The sequence below is a fragment of the Crocodylus porosus genome, unplaced genomic scaffold (assembly GCF_001723895.1).
Source record: "Crocodylus porosus isolate Cpor-Errol unplaced genomic scaffold, CroPor_comp1, whole genome shotgun sequence".
Classification (NCBI taxonomy): Eukaryota; Metazoa; Chordata; order Crocodylia; family Crocodylidae; genus Crocodylus; species Crocodylus porosus.
Genome location: NW_017728931.1, coordinates 35,543,544 through 35,562,814, shown reverse-complemented (window position 1 = coordinate 35,562,814; position 19,271 = coordinate 35,543,544). Strand labels below are relative to the sequence as shown.

The window sequence follows — 19,271 nt, the reverse complement described above, 5'->3', positions numbered from 1 at the left end:
CAGTCTCCTGGCAGCCCTCCCCACAGCCCTTCCCACCAGCTTCACAAGAATGGGAGGAACAGGGGAAGGAGTTGAATTAAAAAGCACAGCTTTTGTTCCCAGCAGCTCCTGTGTCAACTGCTGCTGTGCTTCAAGGTGTGCAGTCTGCTGTGGGTGGCAGGTGGATGCAAGGTCATACTCTCTCAGCCCAGCTCGTTCTCTCACTCCTTCCATGCTCCCGTGGAGTTGGTGGGAGGGACTTTAGTTAATGGTGCTCCAAGCATTGACATTCAAGTCCCTAGAGGAGCAGTCACAGCTGAAGAGGCCATGGTAGAGATGGTGGCAGGGCAGGTTTCTACCCCTGCCTCCTTTACATGACATGAGCAGCCACTGTTGCCCCTGTCTGCCTCCTGCAGGGACAGCTGCCTCATTCAGAGGTCTAATGACCCACCCTAACCTTGCCTAATCTGCCCTGCACCATACCAGCGTCTCAGGAGTGCACTGCCCACCCTCCCACGCCATGAAATTCTTTTAAGGGTGCCACAGGGTATGAGGAGGTGAGCGCTGTAAGGGATTAGACCTTAAATGGGATGGTGCTGAGTTCCAAAAAGTCACGGAGGGTGCCTCAAGTTCAACACAGTTGGGAGCCACTGGATTCAAGAAAGGATGCCCTCCAGTAGTGAAGGTCTTACCTAAAGCTGATGGAACGCAGAAACGCTTCCTGTGATCTTGCACCATAGCAAGAACATGAGTACTGGGCTGGGGGCAGTGTCTAGGGTGACTCTATCCTTGCCTATAAGGGCTGGGAAGAGAGAAAGGGATTGCATTTCTTTCTTAACCTGCTCCTCCCTTCTACCTGATCGGTCTGTTTCAGCATCACAGAGCGCAGAGAGCAGTGCTGCGACCACCACTGCAGGGACTGGAGTTCTTAAGATGGGCCGATTTCAGGTAAGAGATGTTACTTTGGAATTGCTTCTGAAATGGGGGAATTGATATAGGACTATAACTCCCTATTAGGGTTGGGCAGTACTAGGCTGAACCCATTTCCTGAGAGGCAGTGCCAGTGTTAGAGCGCAGAATTCACATCAAGCTTAAGGGTAGAGTTCACAAGCGAGGCTAAGTGTGTAGGTACACACAAGCCGTTTGTCATGAACGATGGGACTTTGCCAAGCATTGCTGATCTGTGGTGATTGCCTGCTGCAAGCTCTTACCTTGCAGGAAATGAAAACAGATGTGGAGTAGCCCCCTTCCGATTTTAATGTCTTTCGCTTTATTTACTATAGAGGCTGCATATGGGCCCTTACTGTGGAGCTGCTGATGTGCAGTAGTATCCCATATTCCCCTATCTTCAATAACTTGTTGCTGTGTCTGTGCCCTGAGATCATACTGTGGTTTATTTACTTGATTACGTATTTTTACATTTTGTGACCGTTTAAGCCTTGACATGCATCATGTGTGATGACTGTTTGTTGTCAACCTTATCTTGAACATCAGTTGCTTGGTGATGTAACACATCAGTGGTCTCCACTCTTTATTATTTTCCATGTTTTATTGTGAAGGAAACCTCCCAATCACTAATTCTTTCAGGAAGAAGGCATACAGGTGGTCAAAAGCGGAATGATTTAGCTCTGGAAAAAATGAAAAATGTTGTTGTTCTACCTTATATAAAGATAAGCTTGGGGAGATATGGGTCTAGGAAATTGAGATGGTAGCTTGCTTTGCCTTCCTGCAGGGAAATGAATTGCTTTCTCACTTTGACATGCTTCTGACTGGGGAAGGTGAAATGAGAGCCTGCCATTGTTTAGGAGTTGAGACCTCTTTGCTCACTGAGTGTTCCTGTCACTTCCAGGTGTCTGTGGCAACTGATGACATGCTGAAACCTCAAGAAACTAAGCCTGTGCACTTTGAGACAACCTCTTCTGATTCTTCTTTGTCTGGCAGTAGTCCAGAGAGTACTCTGGTGAAGCAGACTTCCAGTCAGCCAGTGGAGACTGTCATTGGCACTTCTGTGGATGTGACAGATGGTGTTCTTGCTCAGCCGGTTCCTGCCACACAGTTGCCATCAGAAGTTGGGCAGCCAACTAAAGTTGGGCGCTTTCAGGTGACGACAACAACAGACCAAGTGGGTCGCTTTTCTGTTTCTAAGACCCAAGATTTGGTCACCTGTGGGGGGAGAGAGCCTCTTTCTGTGGACTTGGAGCAAGTTTCTTCTCCAGGCCTGACTCCAAAGAAAGGTGTACCAGAGTTGATAGAACCAGAGCAGTCTCCGCACGTAAATGGGCCATCGTATGAGCTGGAGGCTGCCTTCCTGAGTGGAGCAGCTAAGGACTTGGATGATGGCTCAGGCAGTCCAGACTCTCTGCAACCAGGGGGTTCCAAGATCAGCCTCCCCATCCAAAGCCTTAGCAACTCATTCAACTCTTCTTACATGAGCAGCGACAACGAGTCAGATATTGAAGATGAAGACTTAAAATCAGAGCTGCGGCGGTTACGGGAAAAGTAAGCTTCTTTTTGATTTGGTCATTAAGTTTGTGGGCATGTTTGAAGTATGTGCAACAACTTCTTAGTCAAGTGACAGAACTGCTTTCATTTAGGAGGGAACAAAAGACACTTTTCCCCTTAAGCATAAACCCCAATGAAAACCCCCTTTTTTTTTTTCTGTAGGGTTTTGTTTAAAGTTGTTCTACGGGCTAAAAAAAATAACCTCTTGATACTCACCTACAATTCATAGTTTATGCACAAACAAGGAAAAATGGTACCAGGTAAACTGTCTCACATAATACCTTAAATGCAGACTTACAGCTTACTGAAATTTCTGGGATTATGGAGGCTGTTCTTTTCATTTTTATAAGTGGTGCCTAAATCTCTTAAGCTCAGGACCAAGAAAGGAATTGGAAAGGTGGCACTGAGCTTTCTGGTGCCTGTTTCCAAGAATGGAATTCGCAAAACAAGTGAAGTGTCTGTACTTTCAGATGGACATATGAATTCTCATCCTGATAAGAGATGCTGAAGGGGTGGCGGTGGGTGGAATGTAGTCTCTCAGGCTTAGTATACTTAAATATATTTGATTTTCCTACTTAGGGTAGGAATTCACAATCTGAAATCCAGACCTAGGTTTAGGTCCTAGATGATGGTGCAGGTGATCTGCTTTTTATATAATAGTCTAGTGGTTAGAACACTTGCCCCAGGGTGTGGGGTAGATAACCAAGTTTAATTCCCCCTTAGCCTGAGTGTTTTCAAACCTAGACCTCTTACTTCCTTAGAGTGTTTAAACCACAACTTTTGTCAAGGTTGCATAAAGTGCACTCTTCACCCCTTCTGTCTGAAACTTGGCTACTTTGAATCTTGCAGTATGCAACTGGTAGATAAAATGCATATATGGCCTTGGGAGCATGGGTCAGAACCCAGGAGTCCTTTCCTTCCTTTCCCCTGAGAATACTCTCATCACTGGGCTATGGAGTTAAGTTAATTGCTCTCTTCCTTACCTCTGTGGCTTATTTGGTGAGTTTTGTGATTTGCTCGCTTTGCCTGGGGTTGTACCTTTAGCTACCTACATCCCTTTTAGATTTTTCCCTTAGGGCCATCTAAAACTTACCCTAAGCAGAGAGGGATGGGGAAAAACACCTTAAGAGATCAAGGAAATGTTGAGCTGCTGATTTACCTTTTGGTCATGGGTGTGAGGATTCATTCATGAGTGTCTGCAGAGAACTTGCGTGTAATCTTACAGGAAAAGTGGTGGCTTTGGATCTTGTTCATATCTAACTAGAAACATCTTGGGTGGCATTAAGCCTACTGGGAAGTACAGGAGTCTAGTCTCTCCTCTTTCTTGTTACGAGAGTGCTTTTTCCAGCCCTGCAGCATTTATGTAGAAGCGCTAGATGATTATAATTCATTGTTGGCTATATAATTGCAGTGCTGAAGGGCAAATGTTACATTGGCACTCAAGACAGTATTAGAGCAAGAACTTCTGACATGAATATCCAATAGCTAATTGTGGCTAAGAATTCCAGTCCTGTTCTTCACCTTTTAATCTATTGCCCAGGGAGAGGGAGGGGCATGGAGGGTGGAGCTTAGGAGGGAGAGAAATTGGCAGGTGTAACTGCAAGCACTTAGACGTGTTCATAATTCCTCAGGCACCTTAAAGAGATCCAGGAGCTGCAGAGTCGCCAGAAGCAGGAGATTGAATTGCTTTACACAAAACTGGGAAAGGTTCCCCCTGCAGTGATTATCCCTCCAGCTGCTCCTCTCTCAGGGCGAAGGAGGAGACCTACTAAAGGAAAAGGTAGCAAATCCAGCCGCAGCAGCTCCCAGGGCAATAGGAGCCCCCAGCTGTCAGGTAAGGCTTCCTACAAGGCTCTGAAATAGTATCACATGTAATGAGTTGTTCATGGCATCTTTTGATTCGGTCTTAAATCCTTTTCCAGTGTGTCATGGGACTCTCTTAGTGCTCAAGCTGATGAAGAGGTTGGTTGAGGTGGTGGCTTTATCAGATTTCCCTTTTGAATAGTAGACTCCATTGAGTGATGTTTCTCCTTTGGGGTGGGAGGTGGTATACACTTTCAGCCTTTTCCCATATGTTGCTTCTCTGGCCACTTTGGTTTTTGGGTTAGAAATTGGGTATGTTAAATTGTGTCTTGGAAAATCAATTTTAGAGACGGTTTATTCTGAACAAACTGATTTAGTGGAGGGTAGTCATAGACTGAAGTTCCAGCAGGAAATGTTAAGTGGTGAAAATGTGTTCTACCTAAATATGTGATACTCCAAGTATGTTCTGGTTTCTTTCTTAGCAGCTGCATAAGCCTCTTCATCCTTCAGTCAGCATAAGAGCCTAAATATAGGAATCTTGCCAGAGGCCCTTCCCTTCTGGTTTTCCTGTTCGTCTTTTATTTTCCCAGCTCTTCTCCCTTCTGCATACCCTTCCAGTGATACTTGCTTTAGTTGCTACAGATATTTCTGTCTGAATCACCCAAGTATACCTAGTTGCAATTGTGATCCTCCTACCTAGCAGAAAGCGTGTGGGCTGCATTGAGGGAGACCTCAAACTTTTATAATGTACTCTTGTGTCCTGATTTTTATGATTTCTTTTTGTAGGCAACTTGTCAGCTCAGAGTGCCCCTTCAGTCTTGCCCCCACAGCAGACTCTTCATCCTCCTGGTAGTGCTCCAGAGACTGGGCAGAACAATCTGTTACAGCCCCTTAAACCATCTCCTTCAAGTGAGAACCTCTACTCTGCCTTTACCAGTGATGGTGCCATATCAGTACCAAGCCTTTCTGCGCCAGGCCAAGGTAAGACTTTGGATGAGATTTTAATGCCATGTCTTCCAGCAGCCTCATGGTTCAGGAAGTTCTCAGGCTGGGGACACCCAAGATAAAATAAAGGTCCTAGATAAGGTGTGTCATTTGTGCTTAGAAATTAATCAAGGTGCATATGTGCACCTATGGGCCACATGTTTGCTGTGTTTTCGGGTAGGGAGAGCTGCAGGTGAGGTAACCAAGGGCTTTATTGCACAACCCTCTGCTGAAAGGCAGTTGCTGAGGGGAGTGTAGAATCAGAGAATACTGTTGGACATGCTCGTTACAGTGGTGCTGAGGCCCACTGAGAATGGGTCTTATTGTGCTAGGCCTTGTGTAATACATGGTTAGACACTTCCAGCCAAAAAGCTTTCAACAGACTAGACGATGAGAGAGAGAGAGGGTCTAACACAAGCAGAGTGCATGATGTGAGCATCTAGATAGCTTCATGATTTTGGGGTGGGAGGGAAGGATTTAGTTAGTTTAGAAGATTGGCAGGGAGGGAAATGGGGAAGAAGAGGATAAGAGGAGAGGTGTAACTTGAACCAGAGATGGAGACTGGAGGAGAGGTTAGACCAAACAGGGAAACTAGATAAAATTTTGCTGCTGGTGCAAAAGTCCCTGCTTTAGTAGCTCCTACCACCTGAGCCCCTGAAATACCATGTTGAAAAACAGGCTGCTTTGTGCAGTTAAGTTGATGTTTTTTATAGAACTGTTCTAGTGATGGGCATATAACTTATGAGCACATACTGGGAGGAGTAATAGCTCTTAAGCTTGTAGCCTCCAAAGTGGGAAATCATATAAGCCATTTTCAAACATTCTCCCTGAAAAGCTAGTTCATTGCAGTGGTCTCAAGCGGGTGGTATCTGGTTGGCACAGAATTTGCATGGGGTAAAATGTAGGCATTGATCATGAGAAAAAAGATGAACAAGTGGAAGAGGAATTTCTCATAAGAATTGTCCCTTGTTAATCTCATCAGGAATATTGGGACTACTGATTGTTGTTAAGTTGCACAATGTCACATGTCACCAAGTGCCATTAACAGGTATGTTGAATTAGACATGGGAGATTTACCAGTTCTTTGCTGTTAAAAATGGTAGTGTAAAGGCTGGAAGGATTGGAGGAAGCCTTTGTATTGTGTTTATATATCACTCACTGCCTCCTGAGGTTTGTTCTTGTGTGCCATGTTAATACATTTCACCCCTCCAACCTCAAGTTGCTAACATCTTGTAGTTGTCTGTCCCTCCTCCTCTCCTTTTTCTGTTCTTCCCTTTCTTGTTTTATCACAGGCTGTGCGAAGTTTAACTGTGCATCTGAGAGGGTGACGTTCAAGCCTGGTGGCAGGAGGACCCGATTTCTGAGTACGCCCTGCTTGGCTCTTTGTGTGTAACACCTTTACTCCTTCCTTGTCTCTTCTTTCTTTTTTTTCCTGCTGCTTGGGTTTGTCTCCTGCAGCCTGTTCTCATCTGCTTCTCTGTATTCCCTCCCATCCCATGGCTTGGCTCAGCTGCTCTTTGTACACCTTAGAAGTTTGGATTCTTGGATTAAGCCCCCTCCTATTTGTAACTGCCCTGTAACAATCACTTACCTTCCGTAAAGTTTGAGGGAGACTTCCCTGTTGTGACTAGTATTCTGTAAGGAATCTGCAGAAAATCAGGATGGATCACAAGGGCATATGGATTCCTGGTGCTTTCATATGACCCAGTTTATGATCTTGCTACAACAAATGCTTGTGGACACACGCATCATTGAGAGAAATCTGGTTCTCTTGAGTGGCAACGAGGGCTTCCTTGACCAGATGGCGGCAGCAGCAGGGATGTCCAGGGTGTGCTCCCTTGTATTCAGACAATTTTTTGTTACTGGTATTTAAATGTGAAATAAAATGACTGCTTCTGCAGTGCATCTCCTCAGTAGGTTGGGTAAAGCTCAGCTTCACATAAACAATGCTGAGCTTTTGGTGTAACCCCAAAACAATGAGCACTGCCCTCTTCAAGTTCATGGAGTTAGCTGGTTGCTAAAAAAAAAAAAAAAAAAGTATTTAAGGGAATTAAACATGTTTGCAAAGGATCCTTCAGACACTCCCCATATTAGTAGCCAAGGATCTGATGCCTCTTCAGAAAAGGCTACTCTTGCTGGGGGTTGGAAACTAGCTAAACATATTATGTGTGAAGTGAGGAAGGGAAATAAAGGTCTCCCAATGCCTCTCCAACCCCCCAGAATTCTCCACTCCCTTACTTAAGGCTTTTTCAGCTAAGCCTCAAACTTCTGATGTGGTTATCTGGAGTATAGAAATGCATGGGCTGAGGCTGCAAACTTACTGTGCTGCTTCTTGGGGGTGCTACCAGGTCTTCCATGCTTCCTCTCTAGGCTGGACTTGTGAGTGTTGTGACATTCCTTCTTCTGCCCCCTGCCCCTGGAATGACTGCATCTGAGAGCTGGAAGCTCAGTGAAGTTGGCTGCCTTTTGCCACATTTCACACCCGTTCCTCAGATTTGTATCATTTGTCTGTCATTTGTGTCATTTGTCTGCAAAGTAGCAACTTGGCTGTGCCAGGGGATCTGTGTATGAATGAACTCCAATAAAGAAATCAGTGGTTGCAGAACTAGCTTTCTACAGAGACAGCTGCAATGGAACGAGCTAAAACATTCCCCTTTGTTTGGGAGGAGGGAGAGAAGATTCTTTTGTTGGTGTCTTTCCAGACAATAATCACCCTTAGCTGGATTTCCAGTATTGGGACAAAATATGTCTTAAGATGTAACTGACCAGATTATTTTTCTTTCTCTTCTCCAGAATTTCAAACCATGCAGTTTAACAGTGTTGAGCAGGGAGAAGGCTAGTCAGTGTATAACCCATTTGGGTTTCCAAGCTTTATAACTTCTTTTAGTGGAGAAATGTTAAGACTTATAAAACTGGGCCTGGCCCTTTCTTGGGAAGGGGAATATGAAGAACAGCTGGGGTGGGACTCAATCATTTTCTGGAGATTTGACAGAATGGCATTTCTGAGCCGGATGTACTTGCGGTCAAGGTCCTTGCTTGTATAGTAAAACACTGAACTTGTCACAACCTCGGGCCTACTGTGTGAGGCCAACTGTAAAATATCATGTCTAGGGGAGGCTTTGTTTTATGTGGGTTTTGGGGGGTTTTTTTTCTTTCTGTGCCCCTGCCCCTTAAACTTGGGATTGCCAGATGGGGAGGGGTGGGCTGAGGTTCCTTCTGAAAAGTTTGTTGTAGCTGCCCTGTAAAAATGGGTATTGCTTATGAAAGCATGGCTTGGCTTGGCTTGGCTTGGCTTGGCTTGATGTTTAATTTTTACAGGTTGCTCGCTTCCTGGAATCTTGTACCTTAAATGTTATCATAGGCCATTCTGGGCAGCTGGGGAAAGACACCTAGTATAGAATCAGTAGTGTTGAGGAAACAGTGTAGTGATCAGTAATGATGCTTTAAACTCTAGAGAGAGAGGAACAGGCCCAGCAGGGAAATGGCTAGCATGTTCTGTTGACATTTCAGAAAATGGGGAAAGGGAGGAGTGGTTATAGTAAGAGCAAACAAGCTACCAGCCAAATGCTTGGAGGATCTCAGTTTTGGGCAAATGTTACCCATAAGAGACTCTCTTCCCACTTGTTGTCTCCCACGTTTGTCTACCTGTATCTGCCCTATGTGCTTAAACTTGCTAATGTTCTGCACTAGAGCCCAGGGAACTATTGAACAGGCATGCAGAGTCTCTCCTTGTTGGGAGCACTACCAGAGAAATGCTGCCAGAAAGTTATGTAAATATCTAGCTGAGAAAGCAAAAACATGCCACTAGTGGCCCTCAAAAGCATACCTGCAGCACTGCCCTGCTGTGCCCTCTCCTCTCTTTCTCACTGGGCTTTTTGTACTGTTTGCTGATACTAACATTTCTCACTGTTTCTCTTATTTAACAAATTACTCTCTCTTTGTGCTTCAGGGAAGATGGTGAAAAAAGTCTGTCCTTGCAACCAGCTCTGTAGTAATTATCTTATCTGTTACTTCTGATCCTTGACTGCAAAGCTGTTCATGAGTCTTCCTCTGTCATTAGAGCCTAATCTCTCTGATTCTGTCTCCAGCACAGCACCTGTCTCTGTCATGCTCTCTAATTGTGTTCATTGTGTTTAACATATTAATAGGGTCCAGCTCCCTGGGCATATTTACAAATGGATGGGTAGGGAATTAAGCTGCTGCTCTAGGCTTGCTGGACCTCACCTTAGTTATGGAGCTGATTGCATAATTCAGTGTTTCACCAGTAGAGCCAGTTGCACACAGTAACATGGTAAGCTTGGTTCTTGTGCAGCTGGCTTGCTCATAATGACTCTGCTTGGGGTTTGTCTTCTGTCACCTGACAATTGGAGAGAGACTTCTCCTTACTGTTTAAGATCTAGAAAGCCATTGAATGACATGCCACCAAAGCAGGAAATGTTTAGCTATATCTAACTTGATTGCTGGTCTTATCTAGGGATGCTCTAAATCTTTTGAGAACAGGTACTCAGGGTTGGCCTTAGGGGGTAGGATGAAATTAGGTTGGGGTCACAGGCTGAAGGGAGAAGCCTCACTTTTGTTTCCAATCCTCCTTATCAGACCAGATATGGGGACTTTTGCTGTGACTGAGCAGGACTGGAGGGATGTTATTTCCATTGAATGCTACATGTTTTTAAGTGCACTCCCTTTCAGACTCTTCTGATGGCCCTTTTTATAGGTTGGGATTGCATCAGGACAGCCAACTAAAATCCAAAATTTCTGAGAATGAGGGGTTTTATTTATTTTGACCACTGTTAAAAATGGGAGTTCTGTAATGTTAGGTTTGACATCTAACAACATGAACCAATCTGTCTCTGTCCCTCTGGTGAGCCTGAGACAAGAGCTCCCAAGCAAAAGTTACCCTATAAGCAAGAGAATCAGGATGTTCATATCCCACTGCACTTCTCTAGCTAAGTACAACTTGATGTCTCTTGACTAACTCTGTTTTTACCTCTTCCTACACTGGCTTGGGCACACTCTCTTTGGATTAGACCAAAGCCCTCAGAGTGTGTGCTGTGTAATTCATGACCAAAACAAAATGTACGCTGTATAGAAATGTTCCCAGCAGCAGGAGGCAGATTATTGGCCATCAGGAAGGGGTTGAGAGGTGCTAGTCCTTGCATGAACCCGTGACTTTTTTTTTTTTGAGTACAGTTCTGTTTTGTTTGCCTGTGTACGTACTAACCTTACCCTTTCACTTTTTTGTGCTGCTACTTTGTCCAATAACTATGTTTCAGGCCCCTTGTTAATGTCACACGTGCTTGATGTCCTCACTGCTCCATCACCCTGTATGATGTTCTTTACTGCCCTGTCTGATGTTATCTGTTACACTGTGTTCTGAACTCCCCCTGCACACTGGTCAGGGAGCCCCTTCATCACCACTGGCACGAGGCTCCTTGCACCCACACAGTTAGGCAGTGCTGGTGAAGGGCAGCATGATGCCTCTCCTTCCAGCACTGTCTGCTCCAATAGCACCTTGCTCAGTGTCTACAGGAAATGTTCTTTTTCTTTCTTGGTATCCCTTGACAACAGCTCCATTCTCACAGAAAAGCAGAGGCTGCTCTTTCCTAGGTAGAAAGGTTTTGCAGAGATGCTTGGGCACAGAAGTATTGCAGTTGACTAAGCCATAGTCACTGGCTGCAGCTAGTGACTTAAGTGTGTGAAGTGGGCAGTATTTGCTTTGGACTTGGCCTGATTCAGAGGACAGTGATTTGATTCACTGATTCAGATCACTGTCCCAATTCGATTCTGATTCAGAAAATCGGCGATTTGGCCATAGACACAGCTTTATATGTGGTTTTTTTCCCCATGTCTCTTGAGGTACCAGGTGCCGCTCACAAATGCTGAGATGGTGGGGCAGATGGAGCATCCCAGGGAAGCGTGGGGGGTCCCCTGTGCACTCGGTAGTGGACTGGAAGTAGTTCTGGTCCACTTCCAGGTCTGCTGCTGAGTGCATGGGGGACTCCCATGAGCTCCCATGGGACACTCCATCTGCCCCACCGTCTCAGTGTTCACGAGCCATGCTTGGTACCTCAAGGTACGTAGAAAAAACTTATAAAGCTATGTCTATGGCCGAACCTTTGAATCTCTCCAAATCATATCAAAGGCTTCCAGTTTGATTCGGAGAGACTAAAGGGTTTCCTGATTCAGTTTTGGATTCAGAGATTCGGCTGCCATATTGGGCTGAATCTCCTCCAAATTGAATCCGCAACTGAAGCTTCGCACAACTCTAGTAGTGACTTCTTGGTATCTGGTGTAGTGCGGTAGGGAGCTGATGATGCCTTTGCTGGGGTCTTCGGTGCTCTGGAAATGTTTGCCCTGCTCACATCGAGTTTCCCAGGTGCTGTTTTAGTTCCAGCCTCAAATCCTTGAGGAGACCTTTTAACCCAACTCAGGAGTCAGGTGGCCTACACAAAAGCTTGATTCTACACCGTGGTGAGCATCTTCCATGGACTTCCAGGTGAAGAAAAGTCTGGTGCCAACCAAGGGTTCAGAGACTTAAGATCTGTTCTGGGTTTTCCTTCTGACAAGACATGGGCAATGGATTTTTTGGCGGGGGGAGGAGGGCTGTGATATCTTTTACTGGACCAGCTGCAAGGCTGAAATAAACTTAAACAAGCTTTTGAATGCAGGACATGATGAAAATGCTTTGCATTCGAAAGCTTGTCTAACTTTATTCCAGCCACGCAGTTGGTCCACTAAAAAATACGACCCCCAAAAAATCCTTGCCACTCTCAATTCTTGGACCTTCATGGCTACATCTTCACTCTAGGACTAGAGTGATGTCCTCACCAAGACTACTTGCCCCATTGGTAAATTGAGGATCCCTCCAGTGCTGTTGTGAATCTTTTGTGTGAAGTGCTCAGATCCCTGCAATCATGGTTGTTGCAGAAAAGTTTAAATCTTGAATGCAGCTCTTTTCGTTCTGCAGTTGTAAATATGAGGCCCAAGGTGTGTGAGGTTGCACGTGACTGAGCTGCTTATCGTCTCCCAAAGAGTTCCCTTTTCAAATAATTTTCAGCAAACGCTCTGGCAGAACTGAAAGCAGCCTGTCCACTGGCTCCTAATATTGTAGTGCAGTCAATTCTAGATGGGGAGTGGCACCCCATGTCCATTTTAGGAGCTGTTCTCCTTCCCCTTCAAGCTGCCTTTGCTGTGTACATGTGAAAACATCTTGGATCATGATAACACAGCAACCTTCCAGGAGGTCTCCAAATGAAAGGGCAAGCTTCCTATGAAGTGTACGCTGCCTGCTAGGTGGAGATGGACCCTTGCACATTAACCCCCTGGGAACATGAGGCTGGTAGTGGTTGAGTATGACAGCCCTGGCAGTTACTGTTGCTCATCTACATGTGCTTGCTTATAATCTGGGAGGGAACAGCCTTTTCTCCATTCACAGGATGGAGATGGCTGCACTGTAGAGCAGTGAGGCCTGTTTCTCACTGCTGCTTCCCTTGTGCTTTGAGTTGGGTTTGAAGTGTGATGTAACAGTGGCTACTACTACAGTTGTGATGTGCAGTGAGAGGACTTTCGCTGCCATGCATCACATGTCCTGTGACTTAATAGTGAAACCAAATTCCACTAATCTCACTTCCAAAAAAGAAATGTAGGCAGGAGCCATTCCTCTCCTAGACGACTATTACTGCTTGCAGAACTCCTTGGAAAACTCATCTACAAAAGCTGTTAATTGAGGCAAATGGCAAAGTGAACCCTTGGAAATCCCACTCCAGTGTGTGCTAGAAATGAAATATAGAATTCACGTGCATGGCTTTTTAACTTGCGTCTTTGTATTTTTTCCACCATTGCCATAACACTTAAATTCCCTGGGAAAACCGAAATCTTAGTGTAAAGCCGCTGTTGTTCCTTTTAATTCCAGGGACCAGCAGCACTAACACAGTTGGGGCTACAGTGAACAACCAGGCACCCCAGTCTCAGCCGCCTGCTATCTCCTCCAGCCGAAAAGGGACCTTCACAGATGACCTGCACAAGTTGGTAGACAATTGGGCCCGTGATGCCATGAACCTGTCTGGCAAGAGAGCTGGCAAAGGACACACCAACTATGAGGTGAGTCTCTTCTCCCCCTGCCTGTTCATGGCCCTCTGTTATACCCTTGAACATTTGGAGCGAGACCTGTTGGTGCTAGCACCAATGCTCACTGAGTGTGTTTTAATATATCTAACTAATGGAGAGTTTCCAAGGAGCCAAACCAAAATGATGCTCTAGTACAGTGATTCTCAACCATTTTCACACCAGGACCCATTAGCATAATTATCAGCTTGGTACCACTGGTGACCCACAGCTCCCTAGTCCTGACCCACACAGTCTCTCCCCACTCTGGCTGCTGCATCCTGTCCCCTCCCTCTCCAGCTTCTGGGGCTGCTCTCACAATTGCCATGCCTCCAGCTGTGTGCCAGTTCCATGCAAGCTGCCAGTGTTGCAGCCTGCAAGGGGAAAGTGCACGATTCCATGGGAGCTCCCTGTGACCCTTTACAATGTTCTTGCGACCCACTTTTGGGTCACGACCCACGGGTGGAGAAATGCTGCTCTGGTAAAATACTGGCATTTGCTTAAATGTGGCGGTTTCTGCTGCCTCTTCTGTCAGGTACTAAAGAAAGGAGAGTTTTAGGTTGTTGTTTTCCTGCATGAAAGAGAGCAGGGGTGTGGGGTGGTTGCTGTTTCAGCTACATTTTATAATAACCTTTTTGGGACTGGATTTTATTTCAGGGCCCTGGAATGGCAAGAAAGTTCTCGGCACCTGGCCAACTCTGTATATCCATGACATCCTCCCTGGGTGCTACACCCATCCCTGCAGCATCAGCTACCTCTTTAGGTCACTTCACAAAGGCTATGTGCCCACCACAGCAGTACAATTACCCGGCAGCATCCTTTGCAGCTCAATGGAGTGGGACAGGTGGTCCAGCACAGCAGTCCCTTGGCCAGTTCCAGCCTGTAGGTGCTGCCTCTTTGCAAAGCTTCAACATTGGCAGTTTGCAGAAATCTATCAGTAACCCCCCAGGCTCCAACTTGCGGACCACTTAGCCACACCCAGAGACTGAGCTGGGTAGACCCTGGGACAGGGAATGAGGCCTGTATCAATTACTAGTGCTGCAACAAACTAGCTGTTTCTGCCATAGTGGGAATGAGCTTCCCTTGTCCAACCAGTGCTGTCAGCTCTCTGTAAAGAGCCGCAAATCTCAAGGGGGAGGAGGGTGATTGACAACTCTGTGATGGGACAGTGCTTCTGACTAGATGTTCCTGCTCGTGCAGCAAGCGATGAAGATGGATGTCATTCAGTCAAAGAAATCTCGCTGTAAAACTCCGTTCTTGGTTTGAGTCTGAATCCACATGTGCTGGTGGGAGAGTTTAGTCCTAGTTCATGGCTTTAACACAGTTCTCATCTTGACCTGAAGAATTGAGACCAGGAGAGGAGCTGTCCAAATCCCCCTCCTCTTCCTCTTCCTAAACAATCGTCTTTGGCTCCCGAGTGGTGGGGGACACAAATGGACTTGCAGTGCAGCCCATGCTTGAGATAGGTCATTACTGCTTTAAGTAAAAGATATTAACAGCTTCAACAGCAGCATTAGAGCAATTTAAATTGTTTAAAAAAATTTAAAAAGTTCCCAGCGGACATGTACTTACCATCAGTTTTGATGTGGAAACACTGTGATATATAAATGTTGTTGGACAACAGTAGCTTAAAATGAGTGGAATATAGAGGGTTAAAAAAAGTTAAAAAGTAAAAAAATGTAAAAAAAGCTAGCTATATCCTTATACTTATTGGAGACACTTTAACTTTTTCCTTTGTATTTTCATTGTATTAGATAAATAAATGTGAATGTAAAATTGTATAAATTAATGTACTTGAATACTTGTTTGTTCTCCCAGTATGCTTGCTGGATATTTTAGTGCCTTGGACTTTTATTGCTTCTGCAGTTAGCATCACCTTCCCAGCAGACCCCAGTTGAGAGAGGGCAAGCTAAGAGAAGAATGGATTGTTTGTACTTAGTGACGGGGATACCAAAGGGTCAACAAGTTGGATATGTTGTTATAGTCATAATGTAACAGTCTAGGGTAGGTGTCGGAGAGGAAGCAGTTGAGGCTGTAGGTTGAAAGAGTTCTGGTGCTGGGGAAGCTGCCCAAATGGACACATTTCAGAATTGATGGTTCAATGCTGGTGTGACTGAGGGCAGGCAGGGGGAGGGACGTAGGCCACGGACAAAACTAACAAATGCTGCCTTGAGACTTAATAGGGCTGGATCAAACTAGAGGGTGGGGAGAATGTGTGTGCGTGTATATATAGGAGAGGTTCAACTTCAGATGTGGTTTGACTCAAGTTATGAAGGGGTGACAAGGTGTGGTAAGCATGTGTGCATGAGGGTGGAGCCATTGGTTTTTGTGGAGTGGGTTATCTGCTGGGACTGCTTTTCTTACCTTTTTTTTTTTTCTAATCCATTCGTGCCAGGAGTACGCTTTCCCGGTGCGACGTCCATTGCCGGCAATGGATGCACTTGAAACAGCCGGCATCAAGGAGTTCCCTCTGTGTTATGCATGCAGAGGATTTAATTTTGTTCACTCTTTAAAAAAAAAAAAAAAAAAAAAAAAAAAAAAAATTTCAAGCTGGTACCAGGACCGTAACTAACTGTGCCACCTGAGTATAACTGTACTGTACCTTCTGCTTAGTTCACTCTCTTCCCTTCTTCGTAGTTAAAAATACTGGTTCCCTGTTCAAAGTAATAATACTGCAGCCAACCAGTATTACTCAGTGTAGTGCTGCAACAAGCTGTGAAGGTCAAAGTACTGCTTCCTGGTACTTGAGAGTAGTTCAGTGGCATCCTGGAAGCGTGTGCATCAAAAGTCTTTTTACTTGTCTGAATTTTCTTCTGTGAGTAGTGCTTCCCTGGGGGGAGAATTTAATTTGGGGTTTCTGCTTTCTTTCTGTGGATGTTTCACATTTCACCTATAAAGCCCCCAAAGGCACAAGATCTGTTTCCCTTCATCTGGTTTTGATGTTTACATCATCTTTGTTTGTCAGCAAAGGTGTAGGCAAACTGAAGAAGTTCTGGTGGATGAAAGATAGTGGCCAGATGACTGGGTTCCAACAGTTCCTCAGATGTTTGTGAGTGGCTTCTTCCTCCTTGTAAGTCCTTTTAACTAACATGCAGGCTCCATAAAACTACAGGAGAAAGAGGGCTTACAGTTGTATGTGTGATGGGAAGAGAAGGAGAAAAGGGGTCCCTGCTGGTCAAGCTAATCAGAAAGCCTCTGCTTTCTACTCTAAATGACTGAGGAGAGGAGGTTCCTGGATACACCAAATATGGGAGTGGAAAAGCATGTCTCTGTATAACAGAGCAGTCACAGGCCTGAAGCAGTAGTGGGAGAAGGGCAACACTTCATGGCAGAAGAACTGATCAACTGAAAGCAGCACATGGTTATTTAATTGATTTAATAAGTCTGAGGTTGGTTTTTCTCTTAATGTTATGCAAGAGCTGGTTTATTTACCATTGATTTCCCTCCTGTGGATGAAATAACTGAAGTCTAGAGGAATAAACTAATGCTACTGAACTGTTAAATTATTTTGCGTTTAATATTACACTTTGAGTATCTTTTTTCCACATAAAATCTGTTTCTGAATTTACAAATGTTTTCTTTACATTATTTAACAATGTACACTGTAAAAAGGCAAAAAAGAAAAATAAACTGAATTCAAACTCTGGGCTTCCCTGGCCGTAGTTAGTTGTATGTTTTGCACTAAATCCAGGCATTGCGCTTCTTGTATGATTGCGCTTTGTGCTGCAATTTGTTACCTTTGTAGAATATTTAATGAAATCATTCAAATAAAACAAACCTGCTTTTGTTGAACTGTGGGTTTTCATTTTCAGCTGGTTCCTACCTCTTCTGTCTCCTTTCTCTGGATAACTATCTGCAGGTGGGCTTTTGTTACCCAGCTCCTGGCTACTTTCCTCAGGAAAGTACCTACTTTAATGAGACCCCAAACTTGTCAAAAGCAGTGGTCAGAAATAAGTTTGACCTTTCAACAAACTACTCTGAAAATAAGCAACAGTAAAAGACAGTTCATAGACGCTGGGTCAATGACTTTCTGCATCAGTAAGTCTAAAGAGACTTGGCTAACAAGTAAGTCAGGCAACAACACATTTCTGGTGTGGTGTAGGTTGGCTTCAGTATAGTTTTCCTGCTCCAGAGACAGATGGTTGGACAAGGTCTAAATAGTTGGCATTAACCCCAGGGGATTGGCAAACTCCCTTGTCTACTGTAATCTCTGGATCCTAGCTAATTTTTGGAGACTTTGTGCTGCCTCTTAGCAACTGTCAGAGAGGAATCTGTTCCTGATGAAGAGGGGTTGGCAGAAGTCAGTCTTTGGTTGGTTCTGCTTTTCTTTCTGTATCCCAAACCTCTTGCTTGGAAACTAAGCTAGAGGGATGTGTGCCTACAACACTGTGGAGTGGAAACCCTGGTGAAACAGAGCCTAGATGAACTCCTTCCCAAATAATTCTTGCTATTGTTAATAAACATAAAGCATCAAGCTTGCTTGGCTGGTCAGGGTCCTTCAAGCAGCTGTAGTTGGAACTAGCAAAGAGCTGTCTGAGAGGAGTAATGTCTTTACTAGGAATGGGGTAAGAGGCATCTTTGGAATTGCAAGGAATCTCCGTGTCTGCTCAAGCCATTCTCTGCCTCAGTGGGATTTACATGTCCTTGAGGCAGTGTGGTAAATGGCCATTTTGGCAATTCTTGGTAGCAGTAGGTCACATGGGCCCCTAGTGTCTTCTGGAGGATGGCAAGTGAGGTGCAGGGTTTTTAAATAGTAACAATTTATTAGATCTCCTTTCTTTAAGAAAGCTTTTGTTCATGCTGCTGTAGGCTGGGATCCTGTAGGACTCCCTCCCTTATTTAGGGTTCTTAAAAGCCCTCCAAAGAGGATGCAAGCTTTGGAGGTGGGCTTTATGATGTACCAAGGTGGGGCATCTCTCCAGTCTTGAACCAATGGTTGTGCATGCACTTGGGTTCCTATGACTACAGCTTTTTTTCCAAAAGTTAACCTTGTGGCTCAATCTTCCATTTTCTTTGTGTGATCCAAACATGCTCTTAACAGCCTTTGCCTTGGCTTAATGTGGGATGCATGAGCACTGACTGTAGTAAGTAATGAGATTTTTTTCTTGACCAGTGTCATAAGCATTCTCTTCCCAGGGATGGGCTGGGAAGCGACAAAGGCAGGCTATACATTGACACCTTAAACAGGAGTGAGCACAAGTGGTCAGCTTCACCTATCCTGTTTTATGAGTAAGGCAATAAAGGCTACTGGCAATTTTATACACAGATGTGCTGGCAAGGAGGCAGCTTCATACAGCCAATGGGGTATTGCGGCCACTTGGGTATATTCAGTTCTACATTTTGCTGCTGGAGACTGTAGTATGTGTATGTACACTTGGAGGTGGGGGGGAAAGACCTTTTGAGGGGTGGGGGATCAGTTTTTTTTGTTACTGGAGAAACGTGATTCTGCTAACAGGGAAAGAGTATGGTAAAGCTTGCTTTCAATTTTAGTGTTGTGTATCCAACTTACTGTTTAGCTATGAGACAGGACATATGTGTCTTATGATTCACTGTCATTAAGACTAGTCTTGTACTATACTAACACTGCTATTTGGGCAAGTTCCTGCTTTAAGCAGAGCACTTGCCACTCTGGCAGGCGATTTAAAGTTAGGACTGGAGTGGGCACATCTATTTGAGATGCTTAATGTGCACCGACTAATTCTTCTACACGTTAGTGCAGCTGGCAAAAACGGTGCTAATGCACAGATTTAGTCCAGTGTGCATTAAGCCTCACACAATGTTTGTCTACACTAATATGCAGTAGTGCTAATTATGGTACATTTAAGTTAGTACCTGTTATTACAGGTACTAAACAATGCACCACAATTACAGTGCATTAATGAACGTGTAGATATGTTCAG

At 44.8% G+C, this 19,271-nt stretch overlaps 1 protein-coding gene across 1 annotated transcript in view; it reads left to right on the top strand.

Moving 5' to 3' along the window:
• LOC109315922 (serine/threonine-protein kinase WNK1-like) overlaps positions 1-15,880 on the top strand; it is a 156,257-nt gene extending 140,377 nt beyond the window's left edge. The window contains exons 27-32 of the mRNA XM_019543883.1: positions 854-927; positions 1,829-2,478; positions 4,113-4,315; positions 5,071-5,265; positions 13,181-13,368; positions 14,029-15,880. Coding sequence (XP_019399428.1) covers positions 854-927; positions 1,829-2,478; positions 4,113-4,315; positions 5,071-5,265; positions 13,181-13,368; positions 14,029-14,343 — 1,625 coding nt within the window. The 3' untranslated portion in view covers positions 14,344-15,880. The remainder of the gene's footprint in view (positions 1-853; positions 928-1,828; positions 2,479-4,112; positions 4,316-5,070; positions 5,266-13,180; positions 13,369-14,028) is intronic.
• Positions 15,881-19,271: the final 3,391 nt, after the last annotated feature.